The sequence below is a fragment of the Theropithecus gelada genome, chromosome 11 (assembly GCF_003255815.1).
Source record: "Theropithecus gelada isolate Dixy chromosome 11, Tgel_1.0, whole genome shotgun sequence".
NCBI classification, from domain to species: domain Eukaryota; kingdom Metazoa; phylum Chordata; class Mammalia; order Primates; family Cercopithecidae; genus Theropithecus; species Theropithecus gelada.
The window spans coordinates 123,318,530-123,343,148 of NC_037679.1; the positions used below are offsets into that span (position 1 = coordinate 123,318,530).

General features: G+C 37.1%; 1 protein-coding gene and 1 long non-coding RNA gene across 4 annotated transcripts in view; one reads left to right on the forward strand and one right to left on the reverse strand.

Annotated features, from left to right (window-relative positions):
- Window positions 1-24,619, forward strand: part of FAR2 (fatty acyl-CoA reductase 2) — a 187,569-nt gene that overhangs the window by 138,196 nt on the left and 24,754 nt on the right. For all 3 annotated transcript variants that reach the window (XM_025401659.1, XM_025401660.1, XM_025401661.1), the window contains 2 exons: window positions 12,858-13,033; window positions 16,634-16,813. In XM_025401659.1, coding sequence (XP_025257444.1) covers window positions 12,858-13,033; window positions 16,634-16,813 — 356 coding nt within the window. The remainder of the gene's footprint in view (window positions 1-12,857; window positions 13,034-16,633; window positions 16,814-24,619) is intronic.
- On the reverse strand, window positions 15,782-19,544 carry LOC112634353. The gene is made up of 3 exons (XR_003121759.1): window positions 19,370-19,544; window positions 19,034-19,142; window positions 15,782-16,779 (listed from the first exon to the last, which is right to left on the reverse strand). It is a non-coding gene; the product is annotated as an uncharacterized LOC112634353 (long non-coding RNA).

Here is a 24,619-nt window from a genome sequence, read left to right on the forward strand (position 1 = left end):
CTAATGAGGTTCTGCCATGGCCTTCTTTTTAGGTCGCCAAATATCTGCTTTCCTGTCTTTCCCACACATAGAAGACACTCATTCCTACCCCAGGGTCTCATACCATTATTGCATCCAGTCCAAAGTCCAGGGGGGAATAGACTATCCTCTCTATCAGATCCAGATAGTTCAGCTTCTGGTTTGGTATTCTTGGATAAAAAGGCGAATTTTCTGCCTCCCATGTTGAGGTAGAAAATGTTTCCGTTCTACCTCTTGTCATTGTAGAACAGCGAAGTTGAAGAAAAAATAAAATCAAACGAAGACACCTTCTATTCAAAAAAGAGAAGACAGGCTGGCAAGCAGCAGTCCCTAGAGTATAACCATAAGGAAATCCTGATCAGCAACTATTGAGAAGCTTCCTACACTGGGAATGGGGAAATTCCTTAAGTAGCCTCTAAATCTACTCTCTTTTCCATCATTATTTGTGGTCACTCCATCCTCTGGAAGGTTCTTCCTTATTTCTTACTCTCTGGCTGTCACCTCTGAAGTGGCTGTTAAGAAGTGTGCTCTTCTTGCGGTCTTTGGCTTCATAACTCATTCTGCAAGAGTAAAGGTGGAAACCAATGGGTCTTTCAGGTTTAAGGTCAGTCATTTGCTGACTCTGGAGCTGTGGAAGAAAAAATAAATCCTTTGGTTCATGCACACAATGTGACAGCTTGACATAAGTAAAATACATGAACAAAAGGATTAATGAAGAAGTGAAAGAAGGAAGAAGTATGCATTAGGCACAACATCATTTAACAACTAAAAAAACACTGGAATACATTAAACTTGTTCATTCAGTACGTATTGGCTGAGTGCCTACTAAGTGTCAAGCACTGGGCCAGATGTGGAGGATACAGTGGCAACACACAGAAAAAAAGTTAAAGGAAAAACAAAATTGGGTAATAAATTTGTTATTGGTTTTAGCAAATCCAAAAAATTCGAGAAAATAGTGCAGTGTTTGCCAAATCTAAAACTCTTTCACCCTCACTGAGTCTTAAATTAGGAATGCACAAAAGCAGAATTACTAGAAAATCAAAGTTTTATGGGTGTGTTCCCTTAAGTAATAGCCCTATATTAGAAAGTTGGTGGAGGTGGCCTGCGCATTTTAAATAATCAACCTGCACCTTTACCCCCTCCCCCAAATTCTGGCCAAATAAAGTATAAAATAAGGCAGAACTCAGCATGTTACATCAGCTTACCAGGAATGAAGTCAATGCTGATTGGAAAAGTGTCAAGCAATAAAGAAGAGTTTGGATTTATTTTAACACTGTCTTCATGTCACTCAAGACTTTTAAGTTCAGCCAACTCTACTTCTAAAACCAACCTCTTATGCAATGATCTTGTCTGGGTCCAGGCCAAGGCTTATTTCTATTGCATAGCTACTCTTACCCTTCTTGGTTTTTACTCTGAAGAACTTTCCTGTCTGGGTCAGAGTTTCTTCCAGTAGGCATCAGATTCTGCAAATATTTATCTCATGTTAATCAAGACCCCCTCTAGATGTTGCCATTTAACTTTAACGAGTTTAACATAAAGAGAGTGATTTAAATGCAGTTGTAACTTATTCCTAAGTAGGGCCTGATATAGCTTTTAAGCAATACATCTCTCCAGTCACACATAATTATGAATGAATTCTAACTCACTGCAAGTACTACAGTGTTCCTGAAGGTAAATAAACCATGTCAGCTATGTGAGGCTTGGAAATTTTTCTTTAAAACATAGTACTCAAAAATGTTACCAGTTTGCCTTTGATTACTGCTATATCCCCCAGGAAATATGACCAAAGGACATCTGTTCTATGTATCAAAATTCAGACATCTGCTTCATTCTTTTCCTTTTATGGTATGTATAGCTGTCACATCTGACTACCAGTTTCCCTGCTGTCAGAAAGAAACAATTAAATGGGAGATGCTGTGGACAAAGGGATTTTTAAAAATCCATTGGCCACAGAGAACTAGAACTGAAGAATCGGAAGAGAAGATTAATTTTCTTTCTTATTACTAAGTTTCTTATTTTCAGAGCACTTAAAGGGACATATCAATAGGGAGGAAAGTATATGAATTAATGGCAAGATTCTTGAGGACTTTCTCACAAAGATAATTAAGGTGTCACTCTAAGAAAACAACCACAAATAATACATATTTTTATTATAGTATTACTTATAGTAAACTTGGATCCAATTTCAATGTTCCACAATAGAGGAATGACTAAATAAACAACAATACATACAAGTGTTAGACAAGTATTCAGGCATTAAAAATTATGTTTTATAAAACAGTAAATGACACGAAAAGGCTTATAATATATTGGTGCAAAAACAGATGAAAAACTATATTCAGTATAATCTCAACTATTAGCCCTAAATGTTGATGTGATCTTGGATTACTTTTTTTTTTTGCATTTTGAAATTTTCAAATGAGAATTGTGATTATGCTACTTCTATAGTGAGGAAAAATTACCCTCTATAATAGTGAAAAAATAAGAACCGTAATCTTCTATCTTCCACGTTTTCCAAATACAATGAACACATTATACTTTTACAGTGGAAGAAAAGAAACTCCTATCTTGTAAAGTAGTAAATAAATCAGAATGAGGCACACATCAATCATGAATTTACAAAATTATGTCATCAAGTATAAGTTCAGTTCATTTTTAGTTTTGAAATTATTTATCAAAATTAAATAGTTTGACTTATTTTTATTAGAAATGTGATTTTAAGTATTTAACATTGCTTTTTAAAAAATTATCTTCTAGTTTTTCATAAAATCTGAGGAGCTGCTAGGGAAATTTTGCACACCAAATTTCATGTGTTGAAATGTGAACATGCTCACCACAGACCAAGGGTTTCCAAGCTGCTGTTTCATCTCTTACTTACGGAAAATATGCTCATGTAATTATGAATCAATCAGCTTTTCATTGTGTGAAAAGCAAATGTAGATAATGAAATTGATATTTTAGCTTTATTGTTGTCTTAAATATATCTTGGCTTAAAAAATCATGGATGACTTTTCCCCACTATACCAGAGAATGAGTTGCAAATAAATAATTCAGTAGTAAAGTTCAAAGAAACGTTGAAAGCATTTTGAGTTTTCTACTGTCTTACCAATATGTTTCTTTTTACAACAACCATGTGCCATGTATATCTGTTTAGGATCTTAAGTTGCTAATAATCTACTCTGAATAATTCCTTAAGAAAACATTAGAAGGACAATATCTATACCAAGGGAATAAAACCCAAAGTAGTAGAAACTATTAAAACTGATGTAGCTACTTAAGAATGAGTGCAAGCTCAGACACTGAAATATGTATCATTGAGATAATACCAAAAATGGTCAACCTTTTCCTGTGAAGTTATAGTAAAGTATATTACAAGTACTTAGTATATTAGAGAAATGTTAGAATGAGATTGTACCAGGTTCAGAATTCCTCATCCAAGAAGACCAGACAAAATTCAAGGTTTTTAGAGAGGGATTATCCTGAATGATATCACCAGCAAGTGGGTTTATAAACAAAGACAGAGCTTGGCAGGTTGCACTGGATCCTTCAAACCAGTTTCTCTGGAAAAATGTGGATTACTCAATAAACCCTCAGTTGCCACTGAGGTAAATCAACTTTGAAATACAGTAGAGAACTCTGGGTGATAAATCATGCAGGGTTACACACTGGGTCCACAGTTCACAGAACATGATTAGATTTAAGACAATAGAAGATAGGGACATTTTATGAACTAGTTTATTGAATCCTTTTGAGACTATCACTGTGTGGCAGTTCCTAGAAGGCTTAGATAAATTAATCTTTAAGAGGTAAACAAATTAACTTTGAACTAAGAAAACAACAACAAAACAACAGAATTTGAATTAGGAAACATCTGCAAAGAAAAGCCCAAGAATTAAAGAAGCACACAGTAGAAGTGTCAATTTTATTTTATAAGTTTCTTGTTAATTTTCAGACTCTTTTGTAGGGAAAAAAAAAAAAAATGTGTTCATGCTTGCCCCAGGCTTCACTGTATAAAAGCTGCTTGTTCTCAACTTCCAAAAATGAATTTCTGATTGACATTAATGATTCTGTTAAATCTCTATATAAAGCAAAGGCAATTGGAAACATTTGCATTAAAACTGCCAAAATTGGAAATACTTGCATTTAAACTTCCAAAGCCAGTTGTGTTCCATTACTGTTATTGTTTGTTTGTTCATTTGTTTTCCCCCTAAGAATTAAGAAACTATCCCACAAAATGCAAGAAGCCTCTAGTGTAAGTAGTTTCCAGTTTTCCTGTTACTCAAGTCAGATCAGTTAAAGGATATTCAACCTCTCCCCTGCAGGCCATTTACTTTCAAGAAGAAAGAGAGGAAGGGAGGAAGGAAGGTAAAAATCTCCTCCAATCACATCAAATCTTTTTCTTAAAAGCTTCAAATTAGCCAGGCTTGGTGGTTCACATCTGTAATCCCAGCACTTTGGGAGGCTGAGGTGGGCGAATCACAAGGTCAGGAGATCGAGACCCTCCTGGCCAACATGGTGAAACTCTGTATCTACCAAAAATACAAAAGTTAGCTAGGTGTGGTGGCATGCACCTGTAGTCCCAGCTACTGGGGAGGCTGAGGCAGCAGAATCACTTGAACCTGGGAGGCGGAGGTTGGAGTGAGCCGAGATCAAAAAGATACCAAGCCATGAGGTTCAACATGATTTTGGCATACATTCTGTTTTTAGAAGCATCTGAATCACAGGATAGAATCAGAAACGTTGGCATGACCCAACACACATACACTCACACACACACACACACACACACACACACACACACACACACACACACAAAACAAACAAAAAAACACAGCTTTCTGATCAGCAGTTTTTGGAAATGGAATATTGCTGTGGAAGTGGAAAGGGGATTTTCCTATTATTAGGGACCTACAAAATGGTAGGCACTAACACAAACATCTGACTTTCATTACACAAATCCTCAGAAATCTCTGCAGTATGCCTGTTCCTACAGCACAGATGAGATATTAATTCACTATGGTTGTCATCTATCCAAGGTTATGTAATTTGTGCCAAGTGATACAGCAAAATTGGAATGCAGGTCTCTAATCTCTAAGTCCATAGTTTCCCTCCTATACTGCATTGCCTCCCCTAGGAAATTTCTTCCTCGATGACAATATCATAAGGAAAGTGAAACTATTGCTTGCCACTTCTGAGTTAGTATCAGCGTTTTTTCCATCCGCCAGCATGGATAATGCAGAGATGCCACCAATTCTGTTGTTGAGTAGAAATAATCTTAAGTTTGGTCTCCATCTTCCTAGCCACCCTAGCTCTTTTCCCGTCCAGATGCAAGAAAGAATTCTCAAAGAATTGTGAAATTGACCTTTGGTGTGGGGGAAAAAAAAGCATAACAAGATGATGAATCAAACACTGTGTTGCCTTTAGCATTTATTATAGAATATTATGTAAAGTGAACTAAAATTTTGTTAAATGCAAAATTGTCTTTAAGAACAGCATAATATATGCTTAGTTCTCCAAGATCACAGAATACGATAGTCAGGTGGCTGGCATTTTAGATAAATATGCAAAAACACGATGACGCAGAGAGGTAAGTAATTTGCCCCAGTCACATAGCAAATCAATGGCAGAATCAGAATTCAAATACAGTCCTTCATGACTCCTAAGGGCCTGAGCTCTTTCCAATACACCAATGGTTCTCAACTTCAGAGTATATCAGAATTACTAGAGAGCATTTCAAAGAAAAGATAGATGCCCAAGCTTGGAGTAATAACTGTTGAATGAGAATCTTCAGGGTCAGGACATAGGTTGGTTTGTTTGAGCAACTTCCTGGGCAATCCTAACAGCCATACTACTACACCATGCTGCCTTATGGAGTTATAGAAATGTCCTTGCTAAAGCATTAGAAACTTCTGGATTAATCCTTCACATCTTATGAGAGTTACTAGTGAACTAGCAACAATTTTAACATTTTGTGAATTTTTGCTAATCTCTACATTGGATATAATGGTTTTTGCTTAAATTAAGGTACTTATTTGTGTTTAATTGTTTTCAACTTAGAGCTAATTTGCAGAATTCGTTGATTTGTTTTTACTCAGCACTGTAAAAATTCTCTTAAAAATGTTAGTGTCTCTTTCACTTGGGACACCAAATATTCCATAGAGATTGCCCCTTAGTTTAAGCAAACTTACTCATTTATTTTCCAAAAAAAATTAAGCAAATATTGGTGAGTTATTGGGACTAAATAATATAGTTATTTTTGAAGAGAAGGACAGTAAAATGAATAAAGATCAAAGATTCTCATGATTAGAAAATATTTGATTTCCTTCAATGAGCCCTGGGAAGTAGAGGTCAAATCTCCTGTGGATACTTCCAAAATGAGGTCGTGTGGCTAACTAGTTGATTGTGAGAGACCATGTTAAAGGCCTCTGAATTGTTTCAAAAGCATTATATAAATTTAATGCCCCCATCCCAATTCCTACTTCTAATAAAAATGCAGTCTTGGTGTCTTGACTACAGAAGTCATACCCAAGGAGTTTATTTAAACCAGAGAATTTTTTTTTTCTGGTTTTCTCTTTCAGCTGAATTTTCTTACTTAGAGTTTGCAGTTTCTCTCTTGCCTCTGGGCTACAAGTAACTATTCATATAATTAGAATAGTGTCTCATATTTAAAAACAAATTAAGGAGAGAAATACTTGCCTGTGTAATGTTAAATCAATGAAACACTCCCAAAGTTTCCAGTTTGAAATGCTTAGATCGCCTTTCAGCTGTATCTTTCAGTGACCACAGAAATGTGTCCTACTCTTGTAAAGAACAAGGTTTCCTAAAATGGATAAACAGCAATCCCTCTGCTTGAGTTTTGATGATGGTGAGCAGCTTTTCAACTATCTACCTCTCGGTCTTGTGCCATCAAGTAGAGAATATGAGTTTATGCAATGAGAAGAAACAGGATAAGCTCTTAGAATTTAAAATAATTGTATTGTTCTTTATTGTTGGCTTTCAATGAAATTTCTGACACTATGTTTTTTCTTTGCTCATTTTGATTTTATCTATTTTTCTTACTTTAATATCTTACATTAGCAACAAACACACCAAAAAAAATTTTTTTAGAAGAGCTGGTGCTTATCCAGGATCCATTTGCACCATTTCATCTTGTCCCTTCAGTCTTGTCATTATTATAAAAATAGAGGGTCTGCTATAAAAACTGGAGAAATCACATTACTTCAAACTCCCATTGGCAGTTAATATAGAGGACTCAGGAAACACTTTGTGTTCTCGTTTAGGAGTCGCTATCTGCTATCTCTCATCACAGTCATACAAACTTCAGGAATCAGGCTTCCATTCTATTGTAACAGTTCTGTTACTGATCTTACAGGAATTAATTTTAATTCAATAAGCAAAATTTGAGTCTTTTCAATGAATGGCATACTGTCAAGCATAAAGAGATGAATAAGAATCAAGGAGTTTACAAAGGAATTTTTTTTAAAAGTAATACCCTTTAAAATAGCCAAACATAAAATTAAATACTTAGGAATTAACTTGACCAGAGAAGTGAAAGATCTCTATAATGAAAACTATAAAACACTGATGAATGAAATTGAAGAGGACACCAAAAACTAGAAAAGTATTCCATGTTCATGGATTAGAAGAATCAATATTGTTAAAATGTCCATACTATCACCCAAAGCAATATACAGATTCAATGTAATCCTTATCAAAATATCAATAACATTACTCATAGAAATAGAAAAAACAATCCTAAAATTTATATGGAACCACAAAAGACTGAGAATAGCCAAAGCTAACCTGAGCAAAAAAGAATAAAACTGGAGGAATCACATTACTTGACTTCAAATTTTACTACAAAGCTATGGTAACCAAAATAATGTGCTACTGGCATAAAAACAGACACAGAGACCAATAGAACAGAATAGAGAACTCAGAAACAAATCCACACTCCTACAGTGAACTCTTCTGACAAAGGTGCCAAGAACATATACTGGCGTAAAGACAGCCTCATCAGTAAATGGTGTTGGGAAAACTGGATATCCATATACAGTAGAATGAAACTAGACCCCTATCTCTTGCCATATACAAAAATCAAATCAAAGTGGATCAAAGACTTAAATCTAAGACTTCAAACTATGAAACTACTACAAGAAAACATTTAGGAAAATCTCCAGGACATTGGTCTGGGCAAAAATTTATTGAGCAATACCCCACAAGCACAGGCTACCAAAGCAAGAATGGACAAATGGGATCACATCAAGTTAAAAAGCTGCTACACAGCAGAGGATACAATTTAAAAAGTGAAGAGACAAGCCCCAGAATGGGGGAAATATTTGCAAACAACCTATCTGATAAAAGATTAATAACCAGAATATATAAGGAGCTCAAACAACTATATAGTAAAAAGTATAAAAATCCGATCAAAAAATGAGCAAAATATTTGAATAACCATATCTCAAAAGAAGACATACAAATGACAAACAGGCATATAAAAAGGTGCTCAACATCACTGATCATCAGAGATATGCAAATCAAAACTACAATGAAATATTATTTCACCCCAGTTAAAATGGCCTATATCCAAAAGATAGGCAATAACAAACGCTGTCAATGATGTGGAGAAAAAGGAACCCTCATATGCTGTTGGTGGCAATGTAAATTAGAACAACCACTACGGAGAACACTTTGCATGTTCCTCAAAAAACAGTAGAAATACCAGATGGGCCAGGGGCCGTGGCTCACACCTGTAATCCCAGCACTTTGGGAGGCTGAGGTGGGTGGATCACTTGAGGTCAGGAGTTCAAGATCAGCCTGGCCAATGTAGCAAAATCCTGTCTCTACTAAAAATACACAAATTAGCCAGGCATGTTGGTACATGCTTGTAATCCCAGCTACTCAGGAGGCTGAGGCAAGAGAATCACTTGAACTTGGGAGGTGAAGGTTGGAGTGAACCAAGATCATGCCACTGCCCTCCAGCCTGGGTGACAGAGTGAGACTCTGAAAAAAAAACAAAAAACAAAAACAAAGAAATACTGTATGATCCAGCAGTCCCACTGCAAGGTATATACCCAAAAGAAAGGCAATCAGTATATCAAAGAGATATCTGCACTCCCATGTTTGTTAGAGTACTGCTCACAATAGCTAAGATTTGGAAGCCGCCTAAGTGTCCATCAACAGATGAATGGATACAGAAAATGTGGTACATATACACAATGGAGTATTACTCAGCTATCAAAAAGAATGGGATTCAACAACATGGATGGAACTGGAGGTCATTAGGCTAAGTGAAATGAACCAGGCACAGAAAGACAACCATTGCATGTTTTCACTTATTTGTCAGATACAAAAATCATAACAATTGAACTCATGGACATAAAAAGTAGAAGGATGATTACCAGAGGCTGGGAAGGCAAGTGGGAGGGGAGAGATGAGAATGGTAAAGGGTGACAAAAAAATAGAAGAATTAATAAGACCTACTATTTGATAGCACAATCGGGTGACTATAGTCAATAATAATGGTACATTTTAAAATAATGTAAAGAGTATAATTGGATTGCTTGTAATTCAAAGATAAATGCTTGAAGGGATAGATACCCCCTTCTCCATGATGTGCTTATTTCATATTGTGTACCTGTATAAAAACATCTCATGTACCCCATATATATATATACACCTACTATGTACCCACAAAAATTTTAAAAAATTAGAAAGAGTTTCCCTACAAAAGAAAAAAAAGAATCAAGGAGTTTACAAACTAGAGGGGGAAATATAAGCCCTGAATTTAAGAACAGACATGAATTTTTCAGAGTCAGTGTTTCCCAATTATGGTACCTGGACCATCAGATCCACCTGCGGAGGTGGTTAAGAAATATAGTTTCCTGGGTTACACACAAAACTACCCAGCCAGGATCTCTGAGGATGGAATAAAGAAATAATTTTTAACCAGGTTCCTTGATTCTTCATGCCTACAGTTTGCAAGCTACTGATGTGAAGATTGCTCTGGGCAGTTATAAAGGAAAATGAGCCATATGCAGTTATTCATCTGCCGTTGTCCATGTTAGCACTCTAAATGGAGAAATTCTCATCATTTGTATGTCTTAAAATCAATTGGGGGACTTGGCGTGAAATATAGATTCCTGGGTGTGCCCTAGTAATTTCTTATTTAGTGGATATGGGATAGGACCCAGGAATATACATTTTAATTATGCTACTAGTGATTCCAATGCAGTTCACTTTGTGGATAGCATTATGAAATGACCAAAACCACTGACCTGTTGGATTGCAGTTGGCTGCCATCTCTGTCACTCTATTCAGGATGTGGCACTATTAAAGAGTATTATTTCAGGAGCTATAGCGGTATGGTGAGATTCCTGACAGGGCAAGTCCTATTATTAAGCAAGGCTAATGTAGTAAAATGGAATCCTCATTTAGCACTGTGGTTTGAATTGATGCAGCCAATTCATTGATTTATTTCAATGGAACACTATCAACTACTATCTAAATCAGAAAACTCAGACTTTTAAAAAACTGCACTATGTTCATTCAGATATGCATTCTTGATTGAAAATACAATTCAATAGATACAACACAGATTGGAACATTATTTCCTAAAATTGTAATGATCTCATGAAAAGTAATGCAAATATGAGATCTTGGTGCTGTTCAACATTGCACAGGTTGTCTGAAAGTATAATATGGAATAGCAGTATATTCTGTCTTTTAAAGTCATAAAAACCAAAGGCAAAAGGAAATCTAAATATGACAACTTATATCATATGTAAGGAACTCCATTGTGAGAAGGGTGGATGCTGAAACCATCTTGCTCTCCGGTAGTCAGAAGTCTTCACAGGCCAAAGTGAAAGAATCCACAGAACCTTAAGTAAATTTCTAGTGAATATCATGTAGAATACATAAAATATATCACGTCACTCAAAAAGAGTCTTCTCCAAATTAGTTATCAAAAAAGAGAAAATTATACAAATTTTAGATAAGCTTATCCAAAACTATTCAACATGTTTGTTGTACAATTAACGTTAACTATCAAGAGGGAAAACATCTGACTCTAGAAAAAAACATTTAGCATGTTTATGATTGATTAATATTAGAAAAACTATTAAAGATCTTTCTGGAAGAGTCAGAATGATAATGTGCCCAGGACACTTTATCAACCTTATCAATCCCAGATGTCAAAAGCACTGAGGACTGACCTAACTTACAAATTATTTTCAGAATTGCAGTAACACACCACTGAAAAGGCTGCCCCTACAGTGCAGAAAAATGGTAGACAGAATTGAAGTATGTTAACGTGACAGATCAATATGTGAATTTCATCCCTTTTCTAGACATCTTCATTAAATCCTCAGAATGGCTTCTGAACATGCTCTTGTCTGATACAAATGAGACGTGGTTTCTCTGACTACCTGAGATCAACTTTTTATTACCCAATAAAAACAGCCTGGGGTACAACTCTAATGGATAGATCTCTCTTAATCCTGTGACTAAGGATCAACAAATAGGTGAAAATATTGTTTGGGGTTTAAGGGAGAGAAGAGGACTGTCTCTTTTACTATATTATGATTAAAACCACAGGCTAATTTTCTCTGCTCTTAAATTTTCTAAACATTTAGCTTTACTTTTTGTTTTCTCACTGTTAATATGCCACACCAACACTAAGTAAAATTCCATTTAATCAAAATAGGTTGGAACCAAGATCGTTTTATTAAAATCATATTTCTTGAAAACATGGGAAATGCCAATTTAATCTAAGAATTTCTGTGTGGAGGGGAAAGTACTGAATCTATTCTATCTGAGTAAGTGTAACTAGAGTTCAAATGGCCACTGCTCTTTCTTTTCTCCATTATGAATAAATTAGAATATTTTAAAAATCAATTAATATCCCATAAAAAATACATGAGCTCGTGTACTTACTAGACAATAATTGCCATTTATATTAGAATGAGATTACATAACATTTTTATATGTTTCACCTATTACAAATTTGCTTCATTTGTTATTTGTTATTTTCTAATTATGTTTGTGCTGCTAAGATATTTTGTTAATTTGGTTCAGTTAACCAAGCTGTTGGTAATTTTGCTTGTAATTTGTAAAGGCTTTGTAGAGGCTGGTAATTTTTTACTGGAAACACTTATTCTCAGTCAAAAATGGAAAATATTACCATATGTAAATATAAAGCTGGCTTAAAGGGGAAAAGAGTATAAAGGCAGGATGTGGATGACTTACTCTCACTTTTTCACCCTGCAGGAAAAGTTCAAAATGCGCACCTTACTGATTATTCGAACTGATTTTTCAAACGTTTCTCACATGAAATGTAGCAGGAATTACACTAAACTGGCTGAATTGTATGAAATAAAGTAGATGGTTCTTGAGTAAATTTTTTTTTTTTTTTTTTTTTTTTTTGAGACAGGGTCTTCCTCTGTCACCCAGGCTGGAATGCAGTGTTGCAATCAAGGCTCACTCCAGCCTCCACCACTTGGGATCAAGGGATCCTCCCACCTCAGCCTCCCAAGTAGCTGGGACTACAGGCACACACCACCACGCCTGGCTAATTTTTTGTATTTTTAGTAGAGACAGGTTTTTACCATGTTGTCCAGGCTGGTGTCAAACTCCTGGGCTCAAGTGATCTTCCTACTTTGGCTTCCCAGAGTGTTGAGATTACAGGCATGAGCCACCACACCCAGCCAGATGTCTTCTTTAAGTAATATTATTACAACTAAAACCAGTTTTTGAGTATAATTAAACAGGTTGTTGTAAACAAGAACAATGTGATAATGATGATGCTATTTTTTGTATATTGATCTATATTTATGTTTCAGCTATTTGAGAAAGTCAAAGAAGTTTGTCCAAATGTGCATGAGAAGATCAGAGCTATTTATGCAGATCTCAGTCAGAATGACTTTGCCATCAGCAAAGAGGACATGCAGGAGCTTCTCTCCTGTACAAACATAATCTTTCACTGTGCAGCCACTGTACGCTTTGATGACACTCTCAGGTACATTCCCATTTCCCTCTCATGGTTTGTATACATTTGTGTGCATGTACATTTCTTCATAGTTTCTGTAAAGAAAAAAAAAAAGAAATACACTCTCAACAACAACAAAAAAACATACAAAGAAGCAAAACTCCTCCAAAATTCCACCATCTAGAAACAACCATTTACTATTGTGGAGAACATTCACTCCAATTTTTCTTTATGTATCTATGATTACATAGGTGTATGTTCAATTTTACTGGAAGAAAATGGCATCCTAGCGAGGATGATATTTTGCAACCTGCTCAGTTATATTTTTTGATATCTATCATTGTCAATAAGTATTCTATTATAATTTGTAATGATTACATGACATTCCATTGAACATATGTATAATATATTAAAACAGTTCTATGTCGGTGAACATTTGGATTGTTTTAATTTTTCACTATTATAAACAACACTGCAGTGAACATCTGTATGCATGTATATTTTTCACCCCTTTGTGTGCTCTTCTTGAGATAAATTCCTAGAAATATAATTATCAGATACATATCAGATGTACCCAGGTTATGAACAGTTTGCATTTTCACACATAATGCTAAATTGCTCTCCAAAAATGTGGTGTCTGCTTACACTGTCTCTGTGCACATGAATGCTCATTTTTATAGTCATAAAATAATACTATAATTTTAAAATTATTTTTAATGTTGCTAATAGGATAATGGAAACGGTAGCACATGTTCCGATTTGTATTTCTTTTATGATTACAAACGCTAATGATATTTAAATGCTTATAGGCATTTTGTTCTTTGTGAAATGCCTATTCATGCTCTTTGCTTTCTTTGCCTATTTTTCTTTTCATTTCTTTTTTTTTTTTTTTCTGAGACCGCGTCTTGCTCTGTCGCCCAGGCTGGAGTGCAGTGGCACGATCTCAGTTCACTGCAAGCTCCACCTCCTGGGTTCACGCCTTTCTCCTACCTCAGCCTCCTGCGTAGCTGGGACTACAGGTGCCCGCCGCCACACCCAGCTAATTTTTTGCATTTTTAGTAGAGATCATGTTTCACCATTGTAGCCAGGATGGTCTTGATCTCCTGACCTCGCGATCTGCCAGCCTTGGCCTCCCAAAGTGCTGGTTTTACAGGTGTGAGCCACCACGCCCGGCCCTGAGCCACTGCGCCTGGCACACCTATTTTTCTATTGAAACATTTTTTTCTTATTAAGACTTCTTGAAAGTTTCAGCATTTTTGTTTTTTTTTTTTTTTTTTTTTGAGACAGAATTTCGCTCTTGTTGCCCAGGTTGGAGTGCAATGGCAGGATCTTGGCTCACTACAACCTCCGCCTCCTGGGTTCAAGCGATTCTCCTGCCTCAGCCTCCTGAGTAGTTGGGATTATGGGTGCCCGCCACCACGCCCAGCTAATACTTTTGTATTTTTAGTAGAGACGGGGTTTCAGCATGTTGGCCAGGCTGGTCTCGAACTCCTGACCTCAGGTAATCCACCCGCTTTGGCCACCCAAGTGCTGGTATTACAGGCGTGAGCCACTGCGCCCGGCCATTAAACTCTTCATCTTTTATAAGGCTCAAACTATTTTAACAATTTATCAAATGTCTTTCAAGTCTATTATTTATGCAGTTATTTATAATTTCCCCTAGTATTTTTATGGTTTCATTTTTCACATTTAGATATTTGATCCGTTTATAAAGTATTTACCTAGAAAGAGGAGTACAGGAAAATTCTGTAAGAAGAGTGATGCAGATGTGAAAGTAAAGCAGCTTTATTTTTTTTGTGTGCCGTATGGTTACTTTTAAACAATATTTGTTAAATATTTTTACTCTTTATCTGATATAAAGCTCTTAAACTAAATTTCAGTTTTTAAAGTATTTTGTTACATTAAATCAGGCTTTCACTTCCAGTACTGTATCATTTTAATTACTGTAATTTTTATTATATTAGAGTAAGTATACTCACAGCACTCTATTTTTTTTTTTTTTTTGAGACGGAGTCTCGCTCTGTTGCCCAGGTGGAGTGCAGTGGCATGATCTCGGCTCACTTTAACCTTCACCTCCTGGGTTCAAGTGATTCTCTTGCCTCAGCCTCCCTTGTAGCTGGGACTACAGGCATGCACCACCATGCCCAGATAATTTTTGTATTTTTGGTAGAGACAGGGTTTCACAATCATGGCCAGGCTGGTCTCGAACTCCTGACCTCAGGTGATCCACCTGCCTCAGCCTCCTAAAGTGCTGGGATTACAGGCGTGAGTTACCGCACCCAGCACACTTTCATTTTTATAGAATTTTCGTAACTGTTCTCTTTGCATATACTTCTTGATTAAATTTAAGATAATTTTGCCAGGTTTTTAAAAATCTTGGGAGTTTGATTAGAATTACCTTGTATATGTAGAATACTTTAAAAACATTTAGCATATTTAAAATATTGATTCTTCCTATCCAAAAACAATATATGTTTTCTCATTTATTCAATTTTTTGTTATTTGTTTTTTGTTATTATATATTCATTTATGATATGAATTTCATATATTTTAAATGTTCAACTTTGAACATTTCTTCCCTTTTATTCTCTAATTTTTATTTATATACAGGCAAGCTAGTGATTTTTTACATAATTTTTATCAGTGGACACCTTACTGAATTATAGTACATTTCAGCTTTTTTAAAAGCTGCTTCTATTTTCCAGGTATGGAATTATATAATCTGACAGTAATTTTTGTGACTGTCTTTTTAGTATCTGTATCTGTTCTTTAATTTTATTTTTCTTTCGAATTAATTACAGGACTAGGACTCCAGAACAATGTTAAGTAGTAATGTGATTGTAGGCATTATTCCCACCACAGATGTTACAAGCAGTGCTCCTAGCTTTTCACCATTAAGAATGATATTGGCTAGCAAATTTAAATATATGTTGCTTAATCATTTTATTCCTATTCTAGTGAATTTGTTTAATTAAATTGGAAATGGAAATTAAACATCATTTTAAACTTTTCAAAATACATATATATTCTTATATAGTTTTTCTCTTTTGAGTTAAATTAAATTAGTAAGTTTCCTGGCATTGGATAAACCATGTATTCCTGGAATGAACTATTTCGTTGTTATCACATACTGTTTATATAGCTTTGTATTCTACTAGCTGCAATTTTAGATTTTGACATCAATTTTCATGTCTGGCCTGGACCTTTACCAACTTACATTGCTCATTTAAAAATTCTGCTGTTGCTCCCCTCAAGTTTATTTATATTTTCCAACTTCTTCAGTTAGATGCTTAATTTACATGTTTTTGTTCTTTTAATGGCTGCCTATAGAAGCACCTTTACAAATTCAGAAGATTGTAATTCTTTTTTCAGTTGATTAGAACCAACTGTCCTCTAGATATATGTACAGTGTGTCAGTGAATAGCATTTATGTGCACAAAACACATCATCACTACATAAAACATTCCGAGTATCACATAACTGTGTAGCCATGACCCATCCTTCTCTCCCTGGTGTTTGGTGCAGCCACCAAAATCTGATAGGTATGCCAGTTATTGGAGTAGGTACAGTTATAGCAAGGCATGATGCTGACTTACCTCATTGTATTTCCTTCTACTTAATCTTCTCCAGACATGCTGTGCAACTTAACGTCACTGCCACCCGGCAGCTCTTGCTTATGGCTAGTCAGATGCCAAAGCTGGAAGCCTTTATACATATCTCTACTGCCTATTCAAATTGTAACCTGAAGCACATCGATGAAGTTATCTATCCGTGCCCTGTGGAGCCAAAAAAAATCATTGATTCCCTTGAGTAAGTTGGTCTAATAAAGGGATCGAGGGGCGGGTAGAATGTTGTTCTCTTTGATTCTTTGTAGCTGTTAATGAGATGATGAAGTGAAACACTTTTGAAGCAAATGTTTTGAAACGGTGCTAGCCTTAGCTACCTTGTCTGCTAGTTCTGGTGGGGAATATGTTGCTAAAAGAGAAAGGGGATAGAAAATTCTTAAACATTTTGTGGAATTGTGTAGGATTGTATGAGGTACTTGGGAATACTATACATAGAAGTGGTTTCTCAGATCTTAGTGAACTTAGCATTGTTACTAGATAAAGCAAGTAGAATGTATAGAATAAAAGTTCAGAAGAAAAATTTTCAGTTCAGACTGACATGAGTCTCGCAGAGCTCCACCAGTCACTACCTGTGTGACTTTGAGCAACTTCCTTGCCCTCTCTGAGCCCCAGGTCCTTCATTTATAAAATGGGCCCATTTTATAGTTGTGAAGTTGAATAGTTATATAAAACACTTATTGCAGTACTAGGGAGTGTTTAACATCACTTAATCAAATGATTCGTAAAAAAGAACTAGTGGCTGGGCGCGGTGGCTCACGCCTGTAATCCCAGAACTTTGGGAAGCTGAGGCTAGTGGATCACTTGAGGCCAGGAGTTCGAGACCAGCCTGGCCAACATGGCGAAACCCCATCTCTACTAAAAATACAACGATTAGCTGGGTATGGTAACAGGTGCCAGCTACTTGGGAGGCTGAGGCAGGAGAATCACTTGAACCTGGGGAGAATCGCTTGAACCTGGGAGGCAAAGGTTGCAATGAGCCGAGATTGTGCCATTGCACTCCAACCTGGGCAACAAGAGTGAAACTCTGTCTCAAAAAAAAAAAAGGGGGGGGCGGGGGGAAGAACTGATGAAGAGTAAGAATTGCTCCAATATCTAGCAGAAGGTGACAGTCTCTTGACTTATTTGACTGAGACACACTTTCCTTACTGTCCTATGATGCAAGAGAAATAATGTCTAGGATTTTTCTCTTCTTGCCAACCAGCAGAAACCACTTTCCTCTTAGGACACAGCTCAGGTCTTATTCTAAGTTTGTTTTCTGCTTATTTATTCTACTGCTCCATTTTACTAAGCTTACCTTTAAAAAAAACAAAAAACAAAAAAACTGCATAAAAAGTATTACAACAGAAAGATGGACTATTTCACAATGAATTTGTCACATTATAATTTTATATAATACTGTATTTATATTTAATATAAACTCTTTAAAAAGTTTTAGCTAAATCAAGAGTTTGTTCCCTTCAGGGCAAATATTTTTATCTCCTCCAGCTCTGAGAATAGATATTTTTGTCTGTCATGTAAAAATATCCAGGACAAAGAAGAATGAAAGTCATCTAAAGGATCTGGAGGTTAAAGTTGCTAATAAATGGAGGTTTGCTAAATTGGTACAGAGAAAAATTTTAGAGTGCAAAGTTCATCAGGATAGTGGGAGAAAAAGCAGGTGTACTCTGAGGCCCAAAGTCTAGACAATAAAGTATGTTTAAAGCCTCAGAGCATTTTCAGGATGGAATTGGTTTCTGTCAGTTACCCTCTTATGGTGTTGTCTCTTGGTAAATGCGATGCTTTCATATTTGATATGTCCAGGAGAGAGGCAGACCCCTTTTGATTCCAGACTGTTTCCTGGACCTTCTCCACTGCTGATCTCTCTAACACCTGACAGGTCATAGTGCAGTTTGAGGTAGCAAAAGAGCCCGAGAGTACATCAGGGAAAAGAAGTAAGAGGCCAGGTGTGGTGGCTTACGCCTGTAATCCCAGCACTTTGGGAGGCCAAGGTGTGTGGATCACCTGAGGTCAGGAGTTCGACACCAGCCTGACCAACATGATGAAACCCCGTCTCTACTAAATACAAAAAATTAGCTAGGTGTGGTGGCACATGCCTGTAATCTCAGCTACTTGGGAGGCTGAGGCAGTAGAATCACTTGAATCCAGGAGGTGGAGGTTGCAGTGAACTGAGATTGCACCATTGCACCCCAGCCTGGGCAACAAGAGCAAAACTTTGTCTCAAAAAAAAGAAAAGAAAAGAAAAGAAAAGAAAAGAAAAGAAAAGAAAAGAAAAGAAAAGAAAAGAAAAGAAAAGAAGTAAGAGTTCACCCATAGAGAAGGGCTTCTCTAGGTACTCCATACCACTTCCTCCCAAACTGTGTCCAGACACTAAATACCCCTAGGTTTCAAAAAAGAATAAACTCACCTCCCAGAGGAAGAGTTGATTTACCTTCAGACATTCAGCACTTTCCATCCTCCCTCAAGTATATGTTAATCAGACAAGGCAGGTAATTGCTACATGATTTATGAACAAACTGCAACTGACATTTGTACAAAATTTTTAATGTCCATTTGTCATTTACTGCTCTCCAAGAATAACAATTATTTAAGCAACTAATTAGAACTAGAAATGAAGTTACTTTATCTCAACAGATAAATTTTGGGTGCAATTAAGGAACTAAGTTTTTTTAAAAAATAGAGAAAAGTAATACTTATTATTTGCTAATTCAAGATTAATTAGGACATCCAGCCCTCCCCTTACTTTCATGCTGCAGTCACAAAGAAGTAAGGCCTTCCCTCCTCACACTCTGCCTGCCTGTGCACTCGAAACTCTCTGTTTGTTCCTAGAGCTTATTTCCCCTTCTGCTTCACCTGGTTAATTCTTACTCAGACATCAAGGCTCCCCAGTGAAGCTCTCTGGCTTAGGCACCCTTCCCAAGTGCCCCCATAGTACCCAGTGTCCAGCTTTATTATTGCTCGTAACACAGGTCATTCTGAATGTCTGGTTGCTTATCTACATTCTACATTAGACAATGAGCTTCTCAGTGGAAGAGAATATTTCTTGCTCCTCTTTGCATCTCCAGCTAGGGACTCAATGCTCGCTGAATGAATGAAAAGCTTTTGGTGGCACTACATGATTATTGTTGATACTGTTTTGACTGTGTTTGTTTGTTTGTTTTGACTGAAGCAAGAATAGATGACAGAATTCCATCACAAGCTGATATTTTGGGATGCAGAAGTCTTAAGTATAAAATATCTATCCATATCCCCACATCTTACCCTTGTTTCTGGTTGTTCATTTTTTTCTTCTTAAACTTTGAATGAAACCTATATGTTAAGTTTTGAATAGCACTTTAAATAAAACCCAGCAACCCCTCACCAACTATACCATGATCTACAACTATGTCAACGACTCCTATACCAGAGGGAATTTTTGGAAGTTTTAGAATAACAACATTAAATATCATTCTGAATAAATACCAATTCACCTAAATCCAGGTTTTGTTTCTTTGTTTCAGGAAAATACTTTGTTCCTTTGATTAATTCTCTATTTAGTCATTGGTCTGTGTTAAAATAGAATTATTTTCCAAGGTTTTTAGGTTTCTATTTCCCTTGGGAGTTTTTCTTTCTTTCAGCACAACAGAGAAATGCCTGGGGGACAGTTTTTGTTTCTGTTGTTGTTGTTAACAGTAACTTCCAGGGGTCTAGTGGCTGCCTCTGCTCTTAGTAGTTCAGCAGTTCTTACTTATTTATTTATAAGGAACCAGGAGTTAGACAACAAGATGATCTTGAAACTGTACTCTTGGCATTATATTCTCAAGAAAATCACTGTGACGATGTAAAATGAAACTTTATTTTTCCAGCAAATCAGTTGAATGAGAATTCCAGGTCTGGGAAATAAAGAAGGATTTGCATTTTTGGCCCGGACCTTTCCTGATTGCTTGGGCAGCAGTGGTACTGCTCAGGGTTGTTAATAATGGGACTGTGAACATGAACCCCATGCTTACACCCTGGTCCCAACCTTTGCAGTCTCTGCTCGTTCAGCTCCCCCCATTTTCCATTCATCCTGTATACCGAGACTGTCAGGCCTGAGCTCCCTTTCTTTAGCCCCTATCTAAAAACTTTTAGCATTACCTTGGCCCTGAAATATTCCAGAAAGATGAAAATTGATTTTGTTAGTACAAAAACTTTAGCACATTAGCATAAATATATTTTTAAAATAACTTAAATCAGGAGTTAATGCTTTTAATGAGTGTGATAAGCATGGCCGTTAATCAGCGTGAAGCAGTTCATTTTCCCGGTTCTTGTATCTGTAGTTGTCTTCCAACCCTCATCCCAGTCACCAATTCTGATTCTGACTGAGCTCTACCTTCATATTACCAGCTTCTGCCTAGCTGGTGTGCATAAATGGATCAGGGATTGCCAGTGAAATTCCAGTTTTCCAGAATAACAGCTTATGTAGAATGTTTATTTTTTAAAATGCACCTCACTGACCAAGAAAAGCAGGGTTTTATGGTTGGTGCTTTCCTTATTTTTTAGGTCAAGGTAACTCCTCTTAGGGAAACCAGTGTAGAAGAAAAGGGCTTTTGTGCCTGTATAAAAACCTGAAATAACTAGAACCAGGTACTAGAAAAACGGAATCACAAATATTTATGGCTCTATTGAACATATGTAAATAAATCTGAATTAAGAAGGGAAGGGGGGACATGAATCATTACTGAGCAACGAGCAAGACACTTTCACCGACATTTAATTCCATAACGTAATATTGTAGGGTTGATGTTATTATCACTGCTATACTCATCACGGAGCAAAAAGCTCAGAAAGGCTAAGTAACTCCTTGAAAGTCTCTCAGACACAATTTTTATCCATGGCCACTTGATTCTGAAGCCCACGGTCTTTCCAGTCTACTCACAAACTTGGCAGTGGTAGAGATTAAAAGGTGCTTTCTGGCCGGGCACAGTGGCTCACACCTGTAATCCCAGCACTTTGGGAGGCCGAGGCGGGTAGGTCACGAGGTCAGGAGATGGAGATCATCCTGGCTAACGCAGTGAAACCTCATCTCTACTAAAAATACAAAAAATTAGCCGGCGTAGTCCCAGCTACTCGGGAGGCTGAGGCAGGAGAATGGCTTGAACCCGGGAGGCGGAGCTTGCGGTGAGCCAAAATCCGGCCACTGCACTCCAGCCTGGGCGACAGAGCAAGACTCCGTCTCAAAAAAAAAAAAAAAAAAAAAAAAGAGCACCACACGTGCTTTCTTAAGATACAGACTATGTTCCAAAGAGTTCATATCCAAGACAAACAGAACAGGCAGAATTATACACGTGTGGTGGTGGGGAAACTGGTGGAGTGAAGGGAGGCGTATGAGAAGACTTGGAAGAGTGGATAGAGTGTGCATAGGTGAGATGTGCACACGTGCCCGGCAGGGCAGCTGGAGCTGGGAAAGCCACGCGTGTCTGGGACACAGCCAGAAGTCCATCTTGGCAGCACACGTGTTACGTGTAGGGAAGCAGTTAGAGATCAAACTGGAGAGGTAGGCTGGGCCATACTGTGGAGATTTTGCATACTATGCGGAGGAATTGTATTTAATTCTCTAGGCAGTGGAGATCTATTGAAGGAGGGCCATGTGTGTGCATGCATTTTTGTGTATAATTCTGGGTTGTTTGTTCATTTGTTTTCATCATGGAAAAGTGCCGATGAAAGTGGGCTTCAGGAATATTAATACGGCCAAAGGTGGGGGGAGGCAGTGGATTAGCATAGGGAGTAGACAGAGGAAGCAAGACTCATTACCAGAGAGGAGTGGTATGGAAGACAAGAACCAGGGCATGGCAACAGATATAAAAAACACCTCCATGTTTTGGGAAATAAAAAAACAGTAGGACATGGCTACTGCTTTGCATATGGGGTTGCACCTATCAAATTAACTCCAATTAGAACATGCATACTTGTCATGTTTTGCATTTCTCGTACCAGGGATTTAATTCTTTTAAAATTCAATTCTGTTGAAATTTTACTCCAAGAAGCAATGCGTTTTTGAGAGCTAATCCTGATATATTCAAATCTCAATGACTTCAGTTTATGGAGTGGACTTCTTTTAAATTAGTGATTCCCTGATTTGCCTGACTGTTGGAATTTCCAGGGCATGTTGAAAATACAGATTATCAGACTCTTAACTCTGCAGATGTATTTAGTGATTCTAAAATGGCACCCAGGAATCTGGATTTTTCCCAGGGGCCCTGTGTAATTCATATTTATGAGCAGGCAAGTTTGGGAAAGAGGGCCTTAAGGAACTTTTTCACTGAGCAGTCTTCATTTGAAATTAGGACCATTTATCTTCTTTATCTCTATGCTCCCTCTTTCTCCTGCTCTCCTCGCCTCCTGTTGTCTTTCAGTTCTTAGACGCTTTAATTGAAAGTTCCTAGTAGATCTGTACCTACTAAAAACCACACTTCTGAGGCTACACGCTCACCAGAAGACACAGCTAATCTGCCATGTAAAAAAGGAGAGGCGGCATGTGCACTGAGGGTGCAGGTGTGAGAGGCAGGGGAATGGAGGCCCCCACAGCCAGCAGCAGTGGCCCTTATCACAGCCCTCTGGGAGATATGAAAGGAGGTCAGATGTTGGAAAGCAGTCTTTTTTGCCTTCGTGCTATAGAACACGTTGTTAACACTGAAAAAGCTGATCTCTTCTAGGGGAATGGTGAAAGCTGATTCTAGCACTTGTGCTTTTAATTTCAGGACGGCACAGCTTCAAAATATTTAAGTAGCTAAATAAAAATGAAAATTCTGTGTACTTTTATATTAGCAGGCTTTAAATTACAAACCAGAATAAGATTAAATTGTTTCTTAACCAAACTGAGTAATTTTCACAATGGCAGGCCATTGTCAGGGCATTCAGCATCTGGCTCATGTTTGAGCCAGGCTAGGTGCTCTGTAAAAGTCTTGAGGGAAATAAAGAGGCCAATTCTCCATAAGCATTATGCTCAGAAATACCCTGCTTCCCACTGGAAAGTTTAAGTTGACCTTGAAGCCACCTTCACCAAACCAAGGTTGGTCAACACTTTTCACCACTGCCACTGGACACTTTTGTTTCCTGCTCTACAATTTTGTTTCTGGCTCTACAAAGATATCCCCTTCCTTCCTTTCCCACATTCTCTCTACAACCTTGTCTTCTTTTGAGTTCATCTACTCTCCCTTATCATTGTCTATCTCTGCTTCCCAAAACTTCATATAGTACAGAAATTGGCCCATCAAGATTATCATGCGGAAGAGCATCCATTTACTGAATAAGGCAGCTGGCTCCTGGGGGCAGAAAGGTGATTAGACCTGCAATAAAAATTATCATCCCTGCTCTTCTGGACTCACTGTCCAGTGGGGAGTAAGACACATAAGCAAATACAACTTGATAACTACAACAATCAAGAGAATGACATAATCTAGCCTGGAGAAAGAGAGAGCAAACGTTATCATAAGGCAGTGTGTCCACTACTTACTCTCTAACAGATTTCCTGATAAACTACAAGGCCTGCCCACTTCTTGCATAAGAAAATTGAGGGGATCAGGGGAGGGGAAATACATATGCCTCTTGGTATTTCATTCAGTAAATACACAAATAATTAAACTATTAATGATATGATCATGTTGCTTCAATAAGTTTGAATCCAAAATTGATAGTAATCTTTAGAAGAAATTGTGTATGTGTGTATATGTGAACACACATAGACATATACATACTGCTTTCTGAAATTTTAAATGACTTTATGCTTCTTCTGAAGCAATTCAAGGTTAGAATTTGAGACCTATGGGTTCAAAACATCTTCTTGAGTATACTGGAGGACATTTAGATTAATTTCAGACATGCATTTTGGTTTATGTAGTGTTTTTTATCTATGCTAACTTATTTACTGTTTTAAAAACAAATTGAGAACAAACAACAGCAGCAACCCTGAATTGACTGTTTAAGTCCTAAGAATGGCTTGGCCCAACCAGTGGATGTGCATGTTTATTACACT